Source organism: Epinephelus moara, chromosome 17 (genome assembly GCF_006386435.1).
Source record: "Epinephelus moara isolate mb chromosome 17, YSFRI_EMoa_1.0, whole genome shotgun sequence".
Lineage (NCBI taxonomy): Eukaryota > Metazoa > Chordata > Actinopteri > Perciformes > Serranidae > Epinephelus > Epinephelus moara.
In genome coordinates this window covers 6,801,249-6,818,578 of record NC_065522.1, presented here as the reverse complement: position 1 = coordinate 6,818,578, position 17,330 = coordinate 6,801,249, and the positions used below count along the sequence as shown (strand labels likewise).

The 17,330-nt window shown below is 41.4% G+C and overlaps 1 protein-coding gene across 2 annotated transcripts; it reads left to right on the top strand.

Moving 5' to 3' along the window:
- Positions 1-247: 247 nt before the first annotated feature.
- Positions 248-13,273, top strand: paip2b (poly(A) binding protein interacting protein 2B). Of its 2 annotated transcripts, none has more exons than XM_050066832.1 (4): positions 248-504; positions 9,076-9,242; positions 10,824-11,006; positions 11,129-13,273. In XM_050066832.1, the coding sequence occupies exons 2-4, from the start codon at positions 9,087-9,089 to the stop codon at positions 11,183-11,185; spliced, it is 396 nt and encodes a 131-aa protein (XP_049922789.1). In that variant the 5' UTR covers positions 248-504; positions 9,076-9,086; the 3' UTR covers positions 11,186-13,273. The 2 variants fall into 2 exon arrangements, with proteins under 2 accessions (XP_049922789.1, XP_049922788.1); XM_050066831.1 differs by lacking the exon at positions 248-504 and adding an exon at positions 3,727-3,888.
- The last annotated feature ends 4,057 nt before the right edge of the window (positions 13,274-17,330 follow it).

Genomic DNA, 17,330 nt, shown 5'->3' with positions numbered 1-17,330 from the left:
TTAACAGCCTTAAAAAACAAAAAACCACAGCCTCGTCTGCTAAAGAAGAGTCCGACCTGGTTAAAACCGCCACGTTGTCAAATATTAACTAGTCATATTGATTACAAAAAAGGAGCAGCGAGAAAAATGGGTTATATTTTGTTTACTTACATGAATTGAGGGGTGGGGCGGGGCGTGTGTTCGTCTGAGCCAATAGCATTGCTAGGAAACGTTGACTGACGTTGATTCCAACCAATGACTGAAGTGTACAGCTGGACAAACGCAACCCACGACACAACGTTTTCCCCCCTCGACGTTTCGGCAGAGAAACAGTGGATTTACCCGTTTTTTAGCCAACAACGCGAACAAACTGACAAAGGAGACACGTGTTTATTTAGCGTGTTGGAGATTATTGGAGGAATTTCTTTATTGTGCGGGTTTTCTGTGACGTCCGGGACCGGAAAAGAGCCATTTTCCCCCGACAGCTGGTTTGCTGATTCCCCCCTATCTGCACTTGAAGTTGTGGTGAGTCTGTTGTTATTGGTGGAGTAAAGGGGGGAGCTAGCTGTTTGCTTCAAAACATAAAGAAAGACAGAAAGAGGGAGAAGCAAGAACCGCTAACCGGCTCTAAATGTTAATTTAACAGCAATTAACTCATGTTGGGTTCATTGTAAGAGCCTCTTTCTCAATAGCTTGCAGCAGTGCCATGGCTAACATTACTTATGGGTTTGTACCATCAGCCTTCATGTGTCAATCTGAAAAGAGGAAAAAACTTTCACTAACATGATGTAAATGTGGCAAACAAACTTGAGAATCTTCTCCTGCATGAGTTGCATTGTGGTAGATTGCAACACTGGAGCCCAAGTTCGTGAATATATGAAGTCTTAAAATGTTGGATCAGTATCTTTCTTTAGATCAGTAACACACTACATATGATATTACATTACACACACACTGACTCGAATAACAGATCTCATGAGTTAATTTTCTGGTGTTCATCATGATAATAATTTAGTCCCCCACATAAAAAGTCAACGAAAGTGTTGGTTATTTGTTATCAATCGTCAGAAATACTTTTATTTCCGAAGCCACGCAGGCATTTGTGCTTTGGAGCAGAGTAAAAAGTGTAGCGGTAGTGTGGCGGAGCTTGAGGGATGTTTGTTCACATGCTGCGTTCAGGTACCCATAGTAAACTCCGATTTTCGCCCGTCAACGTAACTGTGACGTGCAGTGTTGAAACGATGAAGTTAATCGATTGGTTCATTGGTTTTCAACCTTTGTGGCACAGATATAGATTTCGGGGAGGACACATCATCCTCAATATTTAAAACATGTGCATGACATTTGCAGAGGATATGTGTGGATTCAAAATTCAAGACATTTATACCATAAACTGATGCAGAAAAGGCATAAATTAATACAGAAGTAAAACCTATGCCCATGCTTTGTGGTGTATGACCCTTGGCCTTGGGGTTGCACATGTCCTTGAGTTGCAAACAGCTCAACCAACAACTGATAAAACCTTGTGGTGTGTTGCAACTAGGAAGCTTTTATAAGCGTGAAGAGGAAAAGCTATCCAATATGTTATAATATAGCAGGAAAGTTTGGTGAAAAGTGTCAAATGTAAGCATAACTTGTGCAGAAGATGTCCACATGTATCTTCTGACTCCTCAGGGGAACCACCAGACCCTCAATGCTGGGAGCCAGGGGATTAGTTGATCAAAAGAAAACGTATTGGTAACAGTTTTGATAAATGATTTACTGTTTAAGTCACTTTTCAAGCAAAATGCCAAACACTAACGGGCTCCAGCTGTAAATCTGAGGGTTTGTTGCTTTTCTCTGTTATGTATAATTCAAAATGGAATAGTTTGGGATTTTGGGCTATTTGTATGGACAAGTAGTGTCACACACTCAGTTGTCAGCTTATTAGGCACACTGGGCTAAAACAAATATAGTCTAATACAATGGTCCTACAACAAATCTTGCCTTCAGGAAGTTTGTAATGTGTTTATTGAGGCGATGATTCAACTTTATGGCATTTTGGTGCTGTTGAAATGCATTTGTATGAGAGTTGTTAGTCTACCCCCATTGATATAGGCATACATGGCAAATATTGGGAACCCATCTCAGTATAATGCAGTATAGTGCAACAGCACTACAAACTACATTTTCCAAAATGACCTTAAAATGTAATCAACAACTCTCTAAAATAGCCTTAACAAAATCTGAACATTATAACGGTTATGAGGGATCATGTACTGCAGAGTTGGTTATTTTTTTGTTAAGTGTCTCAAATAAATTGGTAGCTGAGTGTACAGGCCATGGAGTTACCATCAGATGTCACGACTGAGCAGTCATTGCGGCAAAATGAATAAACTCGTGGCCTTGAGCTATTTACTGCAATCATTTCTTCAGTGTATAACTGTAAACTATATGTGTGGAGGTCACAGTGGATGTGCTTTGCTCGATTCAAAACAGGATAATCACTTTTCTTAACTGATAGTAAAACACAATGATTGTCCCTTGTTTGCTGCTAGGCAACCACAATCTCAGCCACTGTGAGTTGCTCAATTAGCGTAACTAAAGACATTAACAACAGGGACTTCTAACCAGAGAAGAAAGAAATATATATTTCAGTCTGTGATAGTCCAGTGCAGGTGGTGTTTATTTGTGTTGTAATATTTGTCGAATAAATAGGACAGGGGAGAAAAAAACAAGCCAAGATCCACATTTGCAACATTTCTGTTAACAGATAAAAAAGACAGGCTTTTATCCAATCAGACCGGACAGTAAAGGAACGAGGGTCAGTGATTTACAGTGTTTTTTCTGCTTGAGTTTATCAGAGCTGGATCTTCTTCTGGATTTCCTCAGTCTTGGGATCCATCATCCAATCACGCACTGCTAGCCTCTAGGGAGGAATAGGAATGGAAATACTGTGATGGTTCACAACCAGATGTTGTGCTGTAGCGGCTTGCATATCTGGGCCACGTCTGTTTCTGTGCATAATATTCTTTTGTTTTTGCACTATAAAGAAACATCAGTTCTTTCTGACTGCACTTTGGGTCAGTTTGTTTTTCATTTGCACCCCACATGCACTGTTTACCTGGGCTGTATGTACTAATATTTGTGAGTGGTAATGCTGTTTATCCTTCACACAGAAAGCTGCATGTTCTGAAAATTGTTATTTGCCCACGTCAATATTCAGATGGATTCTGACATCTGAGTTAGGGCTGTTAGACATGATTGAAATCCCTGTATCAACAAGCATTTTCCAATATCCATATAGCTCATGATATTATATATATGTATGTAATATTATATTTCCATATTAACACATCAAACACTCAAAGCACTGGTGCATGAGATCAAACTCTTTATACTGTTATCAGTAGAATACAAGAATTTTGTTAGTTTTTTAATCACAGTTTGCTCAAGTCTAGAACTACAACTATGAATCAGTTCATTTATGAATCACTGAAGTAGTCTATCAAGCAGAAAAACAATATAATGTGATGATTTTCAGCTTTTTCCTGTTTATATCATTGTATGCTGACTTTTTTATGGGTTAGGACAATTGATCGGTTAAAACAAGACATGCAAAGATGTTACCTTGGGTTGCTGGAATTATAAAAGGCATTTTTCACATTTTTAGCATTGCTTTCATGTGAAATCTGCTCCTAATTCCCACATTCCCGAGAGAGCGCGAATGCAGCAGCAGACCACGTGACCGACCCAGCTTTCTAACGTTAGCAAGGTGGCTAACAGGATTTAGCTAACTTGAGCTACGTTGCATCGCAGCACAGAGTAATCCCCACTGGAGAAACGACGAACACGCACTCTTCGCTGTGCAGTTAATATAACTTTGTGTCACGTTACACTTCGAGGAGAACACCGAAAGCACAATGCCAGGTAACTTTTAAAAGCTTGTCATGTCGTGTAGTGTATGTGTGTGAAGCTGTTGCAGTCCCCGGAGCGGAGGCTTGTTATGTTGACCTGCTTCAGTGATGCTGCCATGCTGTAGCAGCGTGCTAGCTGATAGCGGAGCAGCCGACTTTGTTTGGCCTCAAGCATCTTAACAGGAGCGGACTTTGACCTCGGTGTGTGGTTAACGTGTTGTAAAAGCGTACAGCGTCGTTTGCGTTTGGTTAATTGTTTGCATTTGAGCTGTTTTCAGGCAAAATCACGCAACGACTGTAGTGGAAATAACTGCTTATAGCCACCCAGCCCGCTACCCTTTGTTGTTACTGGGATAGCTTTCACCTTAGGCCCGTCCATTGACAGCCCAGCTATGTGTATCCATCTATTTGCAGCTACGCGAAACTAGCCACTTAGCATTACCTCGGCTAAAACCGTCCAATCCCTTTACCAACTTTCCAGGTAGGCCCGGACACCTGGTTGAGCCCGTTAGCTCTCAGAAGGCGTTAGCATGCTATACGCTACGACGACACAGCTCCCATTACACACAGTACACTAACTGTTACATTACATAATGTGTTATGAAGCGTTTTACTCTGTCGGATTCAAAGCACATATTATGAACAGTTGACGGAGTTGCATTAACATTTCTTCGCTTTCTCGTGTTCTTTAGTTTTTTTCCTGCTCCATGTTGGATCTCTGTTGGAGATTTTTTTTTTATTTTTAAGTTTTTTTTTCTTCACATGCAGGTACTCAAAGTGTCCTTTAAAAAACAAATGATTTGTAAACACCTGACCAGACATATCCACGCGTGGAGTTTAATCTTTTGACCTTACAAAACTGTTCCTTTGTATGGCGTTACCTGATTTTGTTGTTATCCAACCAGTTTATAAGCTGTTTACAATTGGGATGAATGAGTTGACTTGGAGACATGTCTTTTACTGTTTGTATTGATTTATGTTTTTAGGGCTGCTACCAAGAATCGTCTTCATTATCAATTTAATAATGCAACTGTTATTTCTTGAGTAACTGCTTAGTCTGTAAAACGACAATCTGTGTGAAAAGTGTCCATCACAGTTGTCCAGAGCCCACAGTGATATTGTCAGATCTCATATTTCTTTGTGCAACAGTCCAAAACCTAAGAAAAACAGCAAATATTTCCTTTTGACAAAGTAGAATTATTATATGTTTGGCTTTTTTGCATTATAAATTCAAGGACTAATCAAGCAACCCCCTAACCTGTGAAGTGGCAGACTAAAGCAAAATAAATGTCCAGCATTGTTTTCCAAGGTTTTGCTTCTAATGTTTTGACACTCAAAGTATTTAATTTATACAAAAGCTGCTGGAATTAGTGAATTTTGATTAATTTGTGTGATGAATTAATGGATTATTGGCTTATTAAAATAGTTGCAAAAATAACATATTTTAATAGTGACATTTTTTTAACAGAGGTACACCTCCAATTAATGTCATTTAAAATATGTAATCCACTCCTCATACATAAAACAAATATGTAAACCCAAGGAGACATTATTTTATGCTAAGAGGAGGAAAATATAGAGTTCATCTTAAAGATCTGCAGTGAAGAAATGCATAATCAAGGCAGAGCAGCATTTTACCTTTCCTCTGTTTATCCTTCACCCTCAACAAATCGGATCAAATCACACTCTGCTTGCAGGCATGGAGGATGCTGGGCTCCGCTAACTAAATATTACATGGTGACGAACACATGGTTATGCAACGTGAACATATTAAGTGCTACATGCCGTATGTGGCACAGTGCGCGTTGTCCCCACCTTTCCTTATTCATGCCGATTGACCCGCTGTGCACTCCTGCCTCGTCCAAGTAGAGGCATGTTTGCAGTGAGTAAATTGTTGGAATTGATTAGTAGGTTGGGGATTCCCCTGATGACTTTTGGCTTTATGGATTTCATACTTCTTTTAAGACATGTTTCAAACAGAGATGCAAAATGGATTCTTTTTCTTTTTTCAGATAGAAAATGTATGGTTTAATCTAATGTCAGAAAATTATCATATAAAACAGAATAGCAGCCTCTTTGACTTCTTTGACAGAAGCTGGAACCAGAAAGTAGTTTGGCATGTTTGCTTCATGAGTGACTTGAATCATATTTTTAACTATAATTTCATCCATTTATAAAGGACATTTTGCTATAGATAGACCTCTGGTGTAAACTTCATTGTTGCCTGTCTTGTTTTTCTTACTCCCATGCCTAATATATTTAATTAAATGCTGCACATCTTCAGTGTTGTGTATTTGTTTGAACTGTCCGGTAAACTTTGGCAATCGATGTTGAAAGACTTTGTTGTTCAATGATACGTTGTAGACTGCAGTAAAAGTGAATTTGAACACAGTGGCACACTCACATGCAGACTTCAAACTCTGCTGGCGCCTTGCTCAGCGAGTGCAGAATTAAATTTAGGCCTGTCGTATTCTTTTACAAAACGTTCTATCTTGCCCTCTCACATGCTCCCTCCCTGAGTGTTATTTGCCTTCATAACTGACATCTCGTGTAATCTCTGCACTGCATAATTAAACTGCTTCCACAGGTAGACAGAAACACTGACAGCTTTGAGCCAGGCAGACACACCTCCTCTTAGTCTACTAACCTACTTAGATTATACGTGTTTATTTGAACTCCTGAAGAACAGTGTGTCCGTGCTGTCACTGTGTACTGTCAGCGGCAGTCTGCCTCGGGTTGGACTCAGCTCTCCTTTGTTGATTTTGTTACACTGACCAAGGCCGAAATAGCAGGAATCTGTGTCAACGTAACATTATGTCCTGTAAATCAGGTTTTTATTATATGAGTGAAGCTGCTGGGAGTCGGACCCCGCAAGGCAAACATTGCCATAGTGTGTCTGCATCGGGCTGACCCTGGGGCTGTGTGTGCGGCTTGGTTGAGATCATCGCTGTCCCTTTTTTTCCCCCTCTTCCCACTGAGAGGCCGCAGTTGAGTCATGACACGTCTGTTTGAGCTGGCTGGCAGTCTGAGGATTATGTCATTACAGTGGGCATTTCTCATGAGAGCAGAAGTTCTGCGTTCCAAAAGTAGGGAAGCACAAATAATCATGTTTAATTGCCATTTTCTCCTTATTTGACTCTAGAATACTTATGATATGGCATTTTAGATGGTATCATGAATTCCTGTTGCAATGTGAACTACCTTTTTTAAGCATAGTTATGTCGTGTGTGGCAGAAAGTAGAAGGTATTGTAACACCCAGTGCAAAGGAAGGAGAGAAGAAGTGAAACAGGATGGAAGTTCATTTAAGGCCCAGACACACTAAACCTGGCAACGAAGGCGGACTGTTATGTTGCCTGTGTCGCCAAAAAATTGCACTTACAACACACCGCAAAGACTAAAGCCAGTGGCCAACTAGCACGTACTAGCACCTGCGTGAAGGAGGGAATAACTTCATACCAGCAGGTGGCGGTAGTCTGTATGCGTCATTCAAAAAGGGAAACCGGAAGACAGACAGGACGTATTCAAGAGCCTAGTTAGCCAGTTAACGACACAACCTGATGTTGAAAGAACAAAGCATATTCACTGTGCGCTAACGAACAATAACACAAACCATTTTAAACCGTTTCTGCTAAAGAGCTCAGTGGCTAAAAAATAATCTAACCTAATATATATATATTTTTTTTGATTAGTTCTTTCTTGACTTGAGTTGATTTCACTTACCAATGGGCTCTGGTGTCTCAGATACTGATTCTCCAAGCTCAATTGGCTGAAAAAAATCAGGCGATGGCCAGCGGTGCAGGATGCACCACCAAAACTAGAGCAACAGGCACTCATCAGCGGCCTGACATTGACCAACGGCTGACTGTCAACTTGGTGTGTCAGGGCCCTTTCATGTAGATGACGCTGGCTCTTTGTACTTAGATGTCTGACAACCAGGTGTGCTTTCATTAAAGCGTCACTCAGCAAGTATTTAAATCATTCGATTGGAAAGTTCAAGCGCAAAATGTGCAGTATAGAATACTTGTCAGTGACATAAGCACTCAAAATTACTTTCTAACCTGCATAATGCTCAGCATTAAGAGTACCAAAGAAATACCACTGGCACTGTAGCAAGAACATCCGTAAAACACATGTACTGAACCCAAAGATTGATTTTTCAACTGCATTTTAATTTTTTACTCAGTGATCTATTTTGCCTTCTGTTTAATCAGTCATCTGAAGGCAGCTGGACAGGTGTGTGTGAGTGTGAGTCTAACACCTGCATTGCAACATACAGCACTATTATGTTTGATGACTCACTGATTTATTGTAACTTTTCTCTCCTGACGCTGCTCTAACTTGTGCTTTTCTCTGTTACATTCCTGGTTTTGCTGTTCTTGCCGTAGATTTGACTCTAAAGCTAAACTCTGTATGGAAATGAGGAAGCTGACATCGTGCTGTATTTTCTCTTTTTAATAGTATAATCCAACTGATTTAACACCTTGGGTGTTTGTTTGCATGGGATTGTCGCTGTTTCTCTTCATGATGTCAGCCTGGGCCTGTGTGTATTTTCCTTGTTAAAAATAACACACTGTGGCCTTTTACCGCAGCACTGCAATTCGCCAACCTGAAAAGCGATTGATTGGAGTCGTAAAATGCCAACAACTCTATTAAGCTCTCGGTCTCATTTAGTTGTTTGCTGTAGGAACATTTTTAGATATCACAGAGTAGTTTTGGAGAGCAGGATCAGTCCCAGCTGGTGATGCATTTTTCAGTCTGTCTCTTATTCTTCCGATTATGAGATAGGGAAAATAGTTGTTTTATGGTTTTATTGTTTATGAGCACTGAGACTCCATGAAGACTTTTCTACCCGTAGGAGCAATTTTTCAGCTGTAGCTAAAATGAAACTGAGATGCCGCTGATTTGTTCAATTTGGATCCCGGGCTGAAACGTCAGAGCCTCGATTCAGATGAGATAATGTAAATTTAACAGACAATAAGACCCAGCTGCGGGTTAAATAATGGGAGAAGAGTCAAAGTTATCTGGCTTGAAGAATAGAACAAAATGAGGAAGTTTGCTCGTGTTTCATTTGTTTTTGGGGGCCCAAAATACTTTCAGCATGTCTTTTTGAATATATATATTTACCACGATGAAGTCGTGAGCTGAAGTTTAATGAAGAGTTTTTGTGGTTTACCTAAAAGTTGCTGTTTTCCTGTGCAGAACCGGCTGAGATGAGCGGTCCAGAGGTGGCCAAGACACCGGGAGGAGGAGCTCCGGGCAAGGAGGGAAAGGAGCCAGTGGCTAATGGGCACGCAGGAGAGGGCAGCGACGCCAACCCATTCGCTGAGTACATGTGGATGGAGAATGAAGAAGAGTATAACAGACAGGTGGGTGCTCACACTATTTTAACTCTGATTTCTAATTTCCAACTGATTTTAGAGACAGACAGACTGAGATACAGAGACTCGATGTGTTTGTCCCTCGCAGTCTCTTCCTACTCTCATTCCTTCTTTCTATTTGGCCTCTGTCCCCACACACACATTCCCTCATGCCATAATCATCTTCTTCCTTTAAACACGGCGTCATCTTGGAAAATTCAGCCGGGGGACATGATTAGTTTCATCAAAGCAAAAGTGCTGGTATTATGTGCTCTGTCTCAATATCAGACTTCATATTTTGACTTGGACGCCATCCTGAAGGTCACGTTCCGACCAACATCTGCCTGTGCTGGCCAACTAGGAAATGCCAAGGATAAGTTTAAAGTCAATTAGAAACAGTGTCTTCCATATATGGTTTTTCCAGGCATTTGTCAGCTGCTAAATGTGCCACTTGGTACATATTTTGGTCAGTTCTTTCAAAATCAAATTCAAGGGATTGTTATTTTGTGATATTTTTTGGGACATTTTATGCCTTTATTTGATAATGGAGAGAGACAGCTGGGACTCACTGCTTTGGGCCTTTGCCCCATGTGGTATGCAACCTAACCAAAACCACCCAGCTATCGGGTTGTCCATAGTTTATTATTTTTAAAGTATTTCTGGGAAAGAGAGATAGCGAATGGCAAAGAGAGTTAAACTGGGGAAGTTGATGTTCATGGTTGGCTCCTTATCCCAAGCATGATCAGGCACCAGGGCCCCCCTTTCTCTCTGGATCATATTTCATCTTCCCACCAGCACCTGCAGCAGCATGCCCACACCAACAAAGCCTCCTGCATTTTTATTAGCAGAGCCTGCTAAGTGTTGGAATTTAAAATGTTAACATCCCTCCTCCTTGCACCTGCTTTCCTAGATTGTGACCCCACATCACATTGTGCTCTTTGCTATGTTGCCTAGATTAATGAGAATTTCAGGAATGTGCCACTGAATTACTTCTCACCCTTCACTCCATACCACTTGTCCTTTTTGCTTATTTGCCATTTCCTATATGTCCTCACTCCCCCCTCCGCTTCCTTCCTGCTGTCCCGCTCTCCTGTCTCTCTAACCTCACTGAAGCTCCCCTGTACATTTTGCACTGCCATTTCATTCTGCACCCTCCTTCATGTTTTCCTTGCTATCCTGACGGAGGGTCTCGGGTCAGACTGATATCCACCCACAATTTAATTTTTCTTGAGTTTTCTTTCACTTAAGTTACTGGTTAGTGATGTATAGGTAGAAATGTGTACCCCCAACCCCCCCACCTCCTCTCAAAATCCATCTTCTTCCAGTATTCACTGCCCCTTCAGCTGTCTCTAGACCTCTCAGTCTGTTTCTCGAGCTTGCCTGGATGAGTCATGTATTTTAATGCCACCACATTTCTGAGAAGATTTCTCTTTGGGGAAACCTTCCACCTACTTGTCGCGCAAATAATCTCTCATATATATGCCTCCTGCTGTCCATCTATCCCATGCTCTTTTTTCCTGCCAATTTCTGTGCCCTTGCACATGTCACTCACCTCTCTGTCTCTTTATTCTCTCCCGCATCATCTCCCAGGTGGAAGAGGAGCTGTTGGAGCAGGAGTTCTTGGAGCGCTGCTTCCAGGAAATGCTGGAGGAGGAGGACCAGGATTGGTTCATCCCTTCACGTGACCTCAACAACCAGGGGGTGGGGCAGCTGCAGCAGCAGCTCAACGGCCTGTCCGTCAGCGATCACCACAGCAACCTGGAGGAAGTGGCGGTGAGTCAGAGATGCATCCAGTTTCACAACAGAGACACTCACTTAGAAATTGATGAACACTGCAAGAGTTCAGGTTCAAAGGAATAAGCCCTTACTCTTGTTCCATGTCTTTTTTTCTGCAGAGGAAGAGCGTCTTGAATCCCGAGGCGAAGGAGTTCATCCCGGGGAAGAAATACTAGGAGTCCCCCTCACCCCCATGGAGCCTCCACGCGCACACACACAGACAAACACCAGTGCTCACATATTCTCAGAGACTCTGGCGGCCTTGACCGCACACACACTGATTGTCACACACACACACACGCACACATGCACACACTCCTACACACTTGAAGTCAATGGCGTGCTGGCAGGCCCAGTTGGGGGGTGGGGGGATTTCTTTTTCTGTCTTTCTTTTTCTTTTATCTTTTTATTTCCTGTTTGTTTCTTGTAAACTGAGGGACATTGGGAACAGGGGTGGGGGAGGGGTGTAATACCAGCACCGCCCTGCTGCGGGCGTTAGCTCATCATTGCATTTCAGATGACAGTGTTGACGTTTACAGAGTATGCAGATCTCATTGATGTCGCTTTGGAACTGAGGCAGCTACCAAGGAGTGATGCCAGGACAAAAACGTCAATCCAAAACATCTAATTAACTTTAAAATGACTTCACATTCTTGTTAATTTGTGTGCTGTCAAATTTGCAAAACATCATCTGTAGGTCGAGGGTTTCCATGACAGTGTGGTCAGAGAACGATTAACATTTCAGGGGACTCGATGGGTTTCTGCAGCTGCTCTGTTCCGTCATCACGGTCAGTCCAACCCGTTAACGTTTGCTCCTGTGATGTCATCACATCACAGAATCTTGTGCATCTAGAAATGCGGGTTCTTATTTGTATCTGCTGCGGCTCCGTTCCAAACCAAATACAGACCCCACCCTCCCTGCACACTTGTTTTCTAAGTGATCCTAACAGACATGGACAGGTGTAATCATGAAGTTATTTTCCCATTTTATGTGGAAGTCCATGTTTATCTTTTGTCCAGTTTATTAGAACAGAGGTGTGAATTTCAATCATGCAACAAGTCGAGTTAAGCAAGAAAAATATTATTTAGGGACGGTCAGAGACTTTTGAACCTTTAAGAACTTTCTTCTCCTTATTTTTGTTCATGGTTTCATCCTTTAGTTCAATTTGGATTTATTGGGTGAAGTGAACAACCTTGTTACAGGGGAGTATTTGGTCTGGAACACAGTCACTGCCTCTTTCTGCCGGAGCAACTTGGTTTGTCCAGCATCAGATCAAGTGTCCATATCCAAATCAGGTTTTCAAATAGCCTCTCCTCCTCTAATTTTCTTTTTTTTTTTCTCCATGTTTTTGAGGACGAGGCGTTTTGTGTCTCTTCTGGGTACAGTAACCTGCGGTGTCCATTCAGTCCTGTTTGCAGGAGGAAAAGTGAGGAAGCAATATTGTCACGGCCAATCAGGATAAAGCAGTATGGAACACATGGCAGACCGTAGGGCTTCCTTGCTGTTCCTCTTTGTAGGTTGACGTCTTTGAGGAAGTTCCTTTTTTTTTTTTTTTACCGTGAATCTTTGTTGTGGTCTGGCTTTCCCTTAAGCATCACCTCGTAGTGCAAGTGTAATATCTGTTAGGTTATGAACCAGTAAGAAGAAGTTGTATATGTGAAGATGCTTTTTAGGAAACCCAGATTCTGATCAACAGTAATCATGAATTATTTAGTCAGTTTTTCAAGTTCTCAGCCATCTTGGGTTGAAAATGCAGAGGCAGTATTGTCATCTTGTGATCCGAACATTAATGTTCTTCATGCCGCTGTTCATTTGTGGTGACAACAGTGACAATAATGTCTTGTGTATTTTACTGTATTGGTGTTAAGTAGACACTTGTGCACTTGTACTTCATTAAAATAATTAGTGTCTGACAGGTGAACGCACTTCTTTACATCCATGCAGCTCATCTGATGTTCAGCCTAACAAGTACTCAAGTGTGTTCTTAAACCGTGCAGTTAGAAACAGTAAAATCTTGGTTAAAAATGGAACTTCCTCGCACAGTGTTGGACCACAGCTGTGGAATGGCACCCTGGTGAAGCCAATAGGAATGTCCGCCAGGTGGATTGTACAACATGAAATCATTTTTGGTGATTTTTGTTTAGACGCGTTAGCTGACAGAAGCCGTTAAAAAAAATAAAAGAGGTCCAGAAGACACAAAGAGTATGAATTTCAATACAAATAAAAATAATGAAAAAAGATGAATAAAGATGTTAAAGACAAATGTTCTGTTACTCTTTTGTCACATTTTGATAGATACTGGACAAGAACCCTGATAAGCCCATACTTTTTGGTCAGTATTAATGATGGTGAAGACACTGCCATGTTCTTCTTTAATTTAACACACAAGCACACACAGCTCTATTAAATTAATACCACACCATTATAATATAGACAAGACTGCTTTTTCCAGATTGCCTTGAGTGGCCAAAGTAAGGCCCTGGGCCAGTGTCTGTAATCGTAAATGCAGAAACATCAGTGTTGAGAACTTATTTCAACTAAAAAATTATTTTATAGAGCTCAAGATCTCACCCAGTAAGAGGTAACCAGCAGTTGGTTGGATTACGTACACAGAGGCAGAGGACACACGTAAAAATGTTGTAAATGTTGTAGTTGATATAGTCTACAGCCATGCTAGCAGCTCTGTAAAGCTAAAAGTAATGCTATCAGCTAAATGCTAGCATGCAGATGTTCACTGTTAGTTTAGCATACTATGCTACCATTTGCTCTTAAGCACTAAACACAAACTACAGCTGAAGCTGATGGGATTGTCTTCATCTTAACAGGTATGCAGGTAGGATTATTGTAAATTAACTTTTTTAAGGAAATGTATTAGATCGACTTGTGTGTTCTCATATTACAAAGAAACAAATACATAACTTGCAGACATTTTAGGCCTCCACAGATGGTTATCTCTCTGTGATAGCTATCATATATACTAAGCTTTTTTTTCTTTCATGGCCCCTCTTACTCATCATTAAGCTTAGTTTCCTCATTCTGAAACATTCTACATAAGCTGTGGTCTAGGAGATTTGTGAGAGTGTAAGTGTGTGTGCACACACCACAGTTATCAGTGTCTTCAACAGCAGCCACTGAGTCAAGAGATACCTGAACGGCTCACTGCTATCTGTGTATGGTGTCATAAAGATTGTGCACATGGATTTTGCCCAGTTGTCATGAAAATGTTCAAATTTTCATTTTTCTGGGCACTTAATGGACTTACTTGGACTTTGTCCATGTTGTCTTAAAAATCATGACTGAAATTTAACTAAAAAATCTCAACACAAGCTCCATTAATTAGCTGTCCTTCAGTTTACCCAATGATAAGTCATTAAGTCCCTTACTGAAGTTACACAACTTGCTTTGCATTTAGGAAGGTGAAAAATGTTAAACCAAACATAATCAACTTGAGGAGCTGTTGTCTGATAATGAAAAACCTCACCACCCTTTCAGTGTCCATGCTTAAACATCCACGCCCCTTCACGGTAGAACCTGTCTAGGCTGCATCCATGGCAAATGTCAGGACAAACTACCTGTGATCACCTTTCACTTATTAATATGACAAAGTGGAGAATGCTACATGCTGTTGTCTGGTGGCAAAACCAGCACAAGTCATGATGACCCCTGCAGGCTTTAGGTAGGGCTGCAAGATCATTCAGTATGACTGTCTAATCATACTTTGATATGGGGTTCAGTTTTTCATGTTTAAATAGAAGATTAATGACCTAAATCTGTCACAAGATAAAAAAAGATACTGTTTGGTTTTAGTAAACCTTGAAAAAGATAAGAAAATGCATTTTCCTATGATCATGTGTATTAATCATCACTTTCTTTGATAATTGAAATATTTTTGTCCATGTTGCTCACTCCTCCTTCCCTTGGGCCTCAGTCCACCTCATCAAAGTTCATAAAGCGGATCTGAAAGCAGACCGGAGGAACGACATCCTCCCTTTGGAGTGGGAGGCTCAACCGTACAACAGCGTTGTGTCCACAGCCTACAGTGCTGTAGAAGAGGAGACGAGGGGCTGATTCAGGGTGTCTGACTACACTGATGATGGCCACAGGATACTGTCATTGTTGCGCTACTTCCCCATTGTGGAAGAGGAGAGCGTGGAATAAGAGGAGCCTCAGAAAAAGAGGAAGAGGGAGGAAACCCCCATGGACGACAGCAGCACTGACCTCTAAACAAAGACTCCTCAGACTGTAAATATTGTGCTAGTGATTAAGAGATGACCTCCAGGGGAAGGCACGAGGCGTCCTATTTCAAACCACCTAAAGTGCCTTAATGCAAAGGAGCATTAAGAAATGTAGAGATTTTCATCTCGTCTGCGTCACACTGGGCTGCAAACCACCCCAGAATGCACTGAAGGTCACAATCTGATAAGGTGAGCAGAACATAATCAATCTGGTAGGATGACTGAAAGGGTAACTAAGGTCATCATAGCAGATTATCTCTGATAAGAACGTGACTGACGTCATACAACCAGAAATATGTTCATTTTCTCGATTAATGAATGGTTAAAAAAAACAGCAACCATAGAGAAGTCTTACTTCTTCCTATTTTCACCATGGCAACGCCCTGTAGTGTGTTGACATATACATTTAGGCTGCAACTTATTTGTAAATGAACACCTGCCCTTTTGCCTTGTTTTATTTTCATTTTTTACTTAAAGAATCTGAGTACTTATTCCACCTCTGCACTGCCGCGTGCACATTTGAACCTCGTCCCAACAGGATGACAAGAGGCACATTTTACTGTCCCCTTTAAGTGCCTGCCAGCAGATGGTTTACTGCTGTGCTATGACTCATCCTCAGCTTCTGTACCCTGAGGCAAGATACCTTGACCGCTTCCTCAGTAAGAGGGGTTTTTCACATGTGGCAATCCTCTCGGCCTGAGACGTGCTGGTGACTGGATGAAGAAGCAGTGCTTTTTAACATTAATCATATTTGACACAAAATATAAAACAGTTTTTTTGTAATCTGCTGTGTATTGAGACAAAAGAAAAAAAGAGATTCAGCGTGAAGGATCAAGTATCTTGGTACATGAAGGATGATGATGGTGAATGTAACACTGCTGCATCTTAGGCTGGGCCCACTGGGAGGAGACACACAAGGTAATGAGAGACAAATATACAGGAAAATGAAAAAGCCAAAGGGCTAGAGTTTGAAGATCATCTTACACACACACTCAATAAAGCTCTCTTACCTCAGCAGTGTACCTGGCTTGGTACTCTGTCAACGGTGGCTTCCTGCTGGGCACTGTGCAGTAGAAAGTCGGCTGTACGTGGGCCGGAGGTAATGTGCTGCTGTGAGGGATGCAGGGAGGGAAGGTATGCACCTCAAAGCAACAACGATTTGGGCTCTCACTTTGCCATTCACAGCTGAGAACGAGGGGAAAAGAGAAGAAGTGTCAAAAAAATAACACACAGGGCTAAGAGGTATTTGACAAGAAACAATTTTGAAAAATGTGTTAGTGGTAAAGAGATGAGGTTTGTGCCTGTGGCTCACCAACAACACTGCCTGGAGGTAGGCTGAAGGAAGAAGCTGTTTTTCAGTCCAATAGCCGGTCCCAAGCCCCTCACGCAGGCACAGTGAGCCCAGTTTTCAGCATCTAATAGGAGGTATGACTTAACAAAGTCATTACACTGACAATCATCTGTCAGCATGCTTTGTCACTGTTTTCAGATTTTCTCAGGGGTGATGGTTTCTGATGGCTATGCACACATTACAGGGCTTAATGCTCAATTCTGATTTTTTTCCCCCAGATCTGATCTGTTTTCCTAGACTGTTCACATTCATGTTTGAAGTGACCTTTATCTGCCAACAGTGTGAACAGACCTCTGCCCTGAAACGCCTCATATGCAATCAGTAACGTCACACAATTGGACAAACAACAAAAAAATGTCACATTTGCGAAACATGTATTAAGGGAAAAAATAAATGACAAAATGGTGCAAATGTTTATTTCCCAAATGATTTGCTGCGGAGGTGGGATGACAATTACTCATATGTCGAAAAGGAAAATGCCTTCTATTCTGAAGGGCCATGTCTGTAATGGCACTCTCCCAAACAAAAGCAAATGGCTAAATATTACTCAGAATTGTACCTATGTTTTTTGTACACTGGGCTGTCATAAAATGGGACATTTTTCGAATTATGAGCTGTTCTAACAATGGTATGAGTGTGAGAAGACGAAGGAATGCAAAAGACATAGCTCTATTAACAGCTATTGGTATTTCTGTGGAGAGAGGTGTGGGTGCAGCTGGTAGATGAGGTCCAGA

Coding starts and splice junctions, on each gene's coding strand:
- paip2b (XM_050066831.1), top strand. Junction 9,243..10,823: donor AAGAAGAGTATAACAGACAG/GTGGGTGCTCAC, acceptor ATCATCTCCCAG/GTGGAAGAGGAGCTGTTGGA. Junction 11,007..11,128: donor GCAACCTGGAGGAAGTGGCG/GTGAGTCAGAGA, acceptor TTTTTTCTGCAG/AGGAAGAGCGTCTTGAATCC.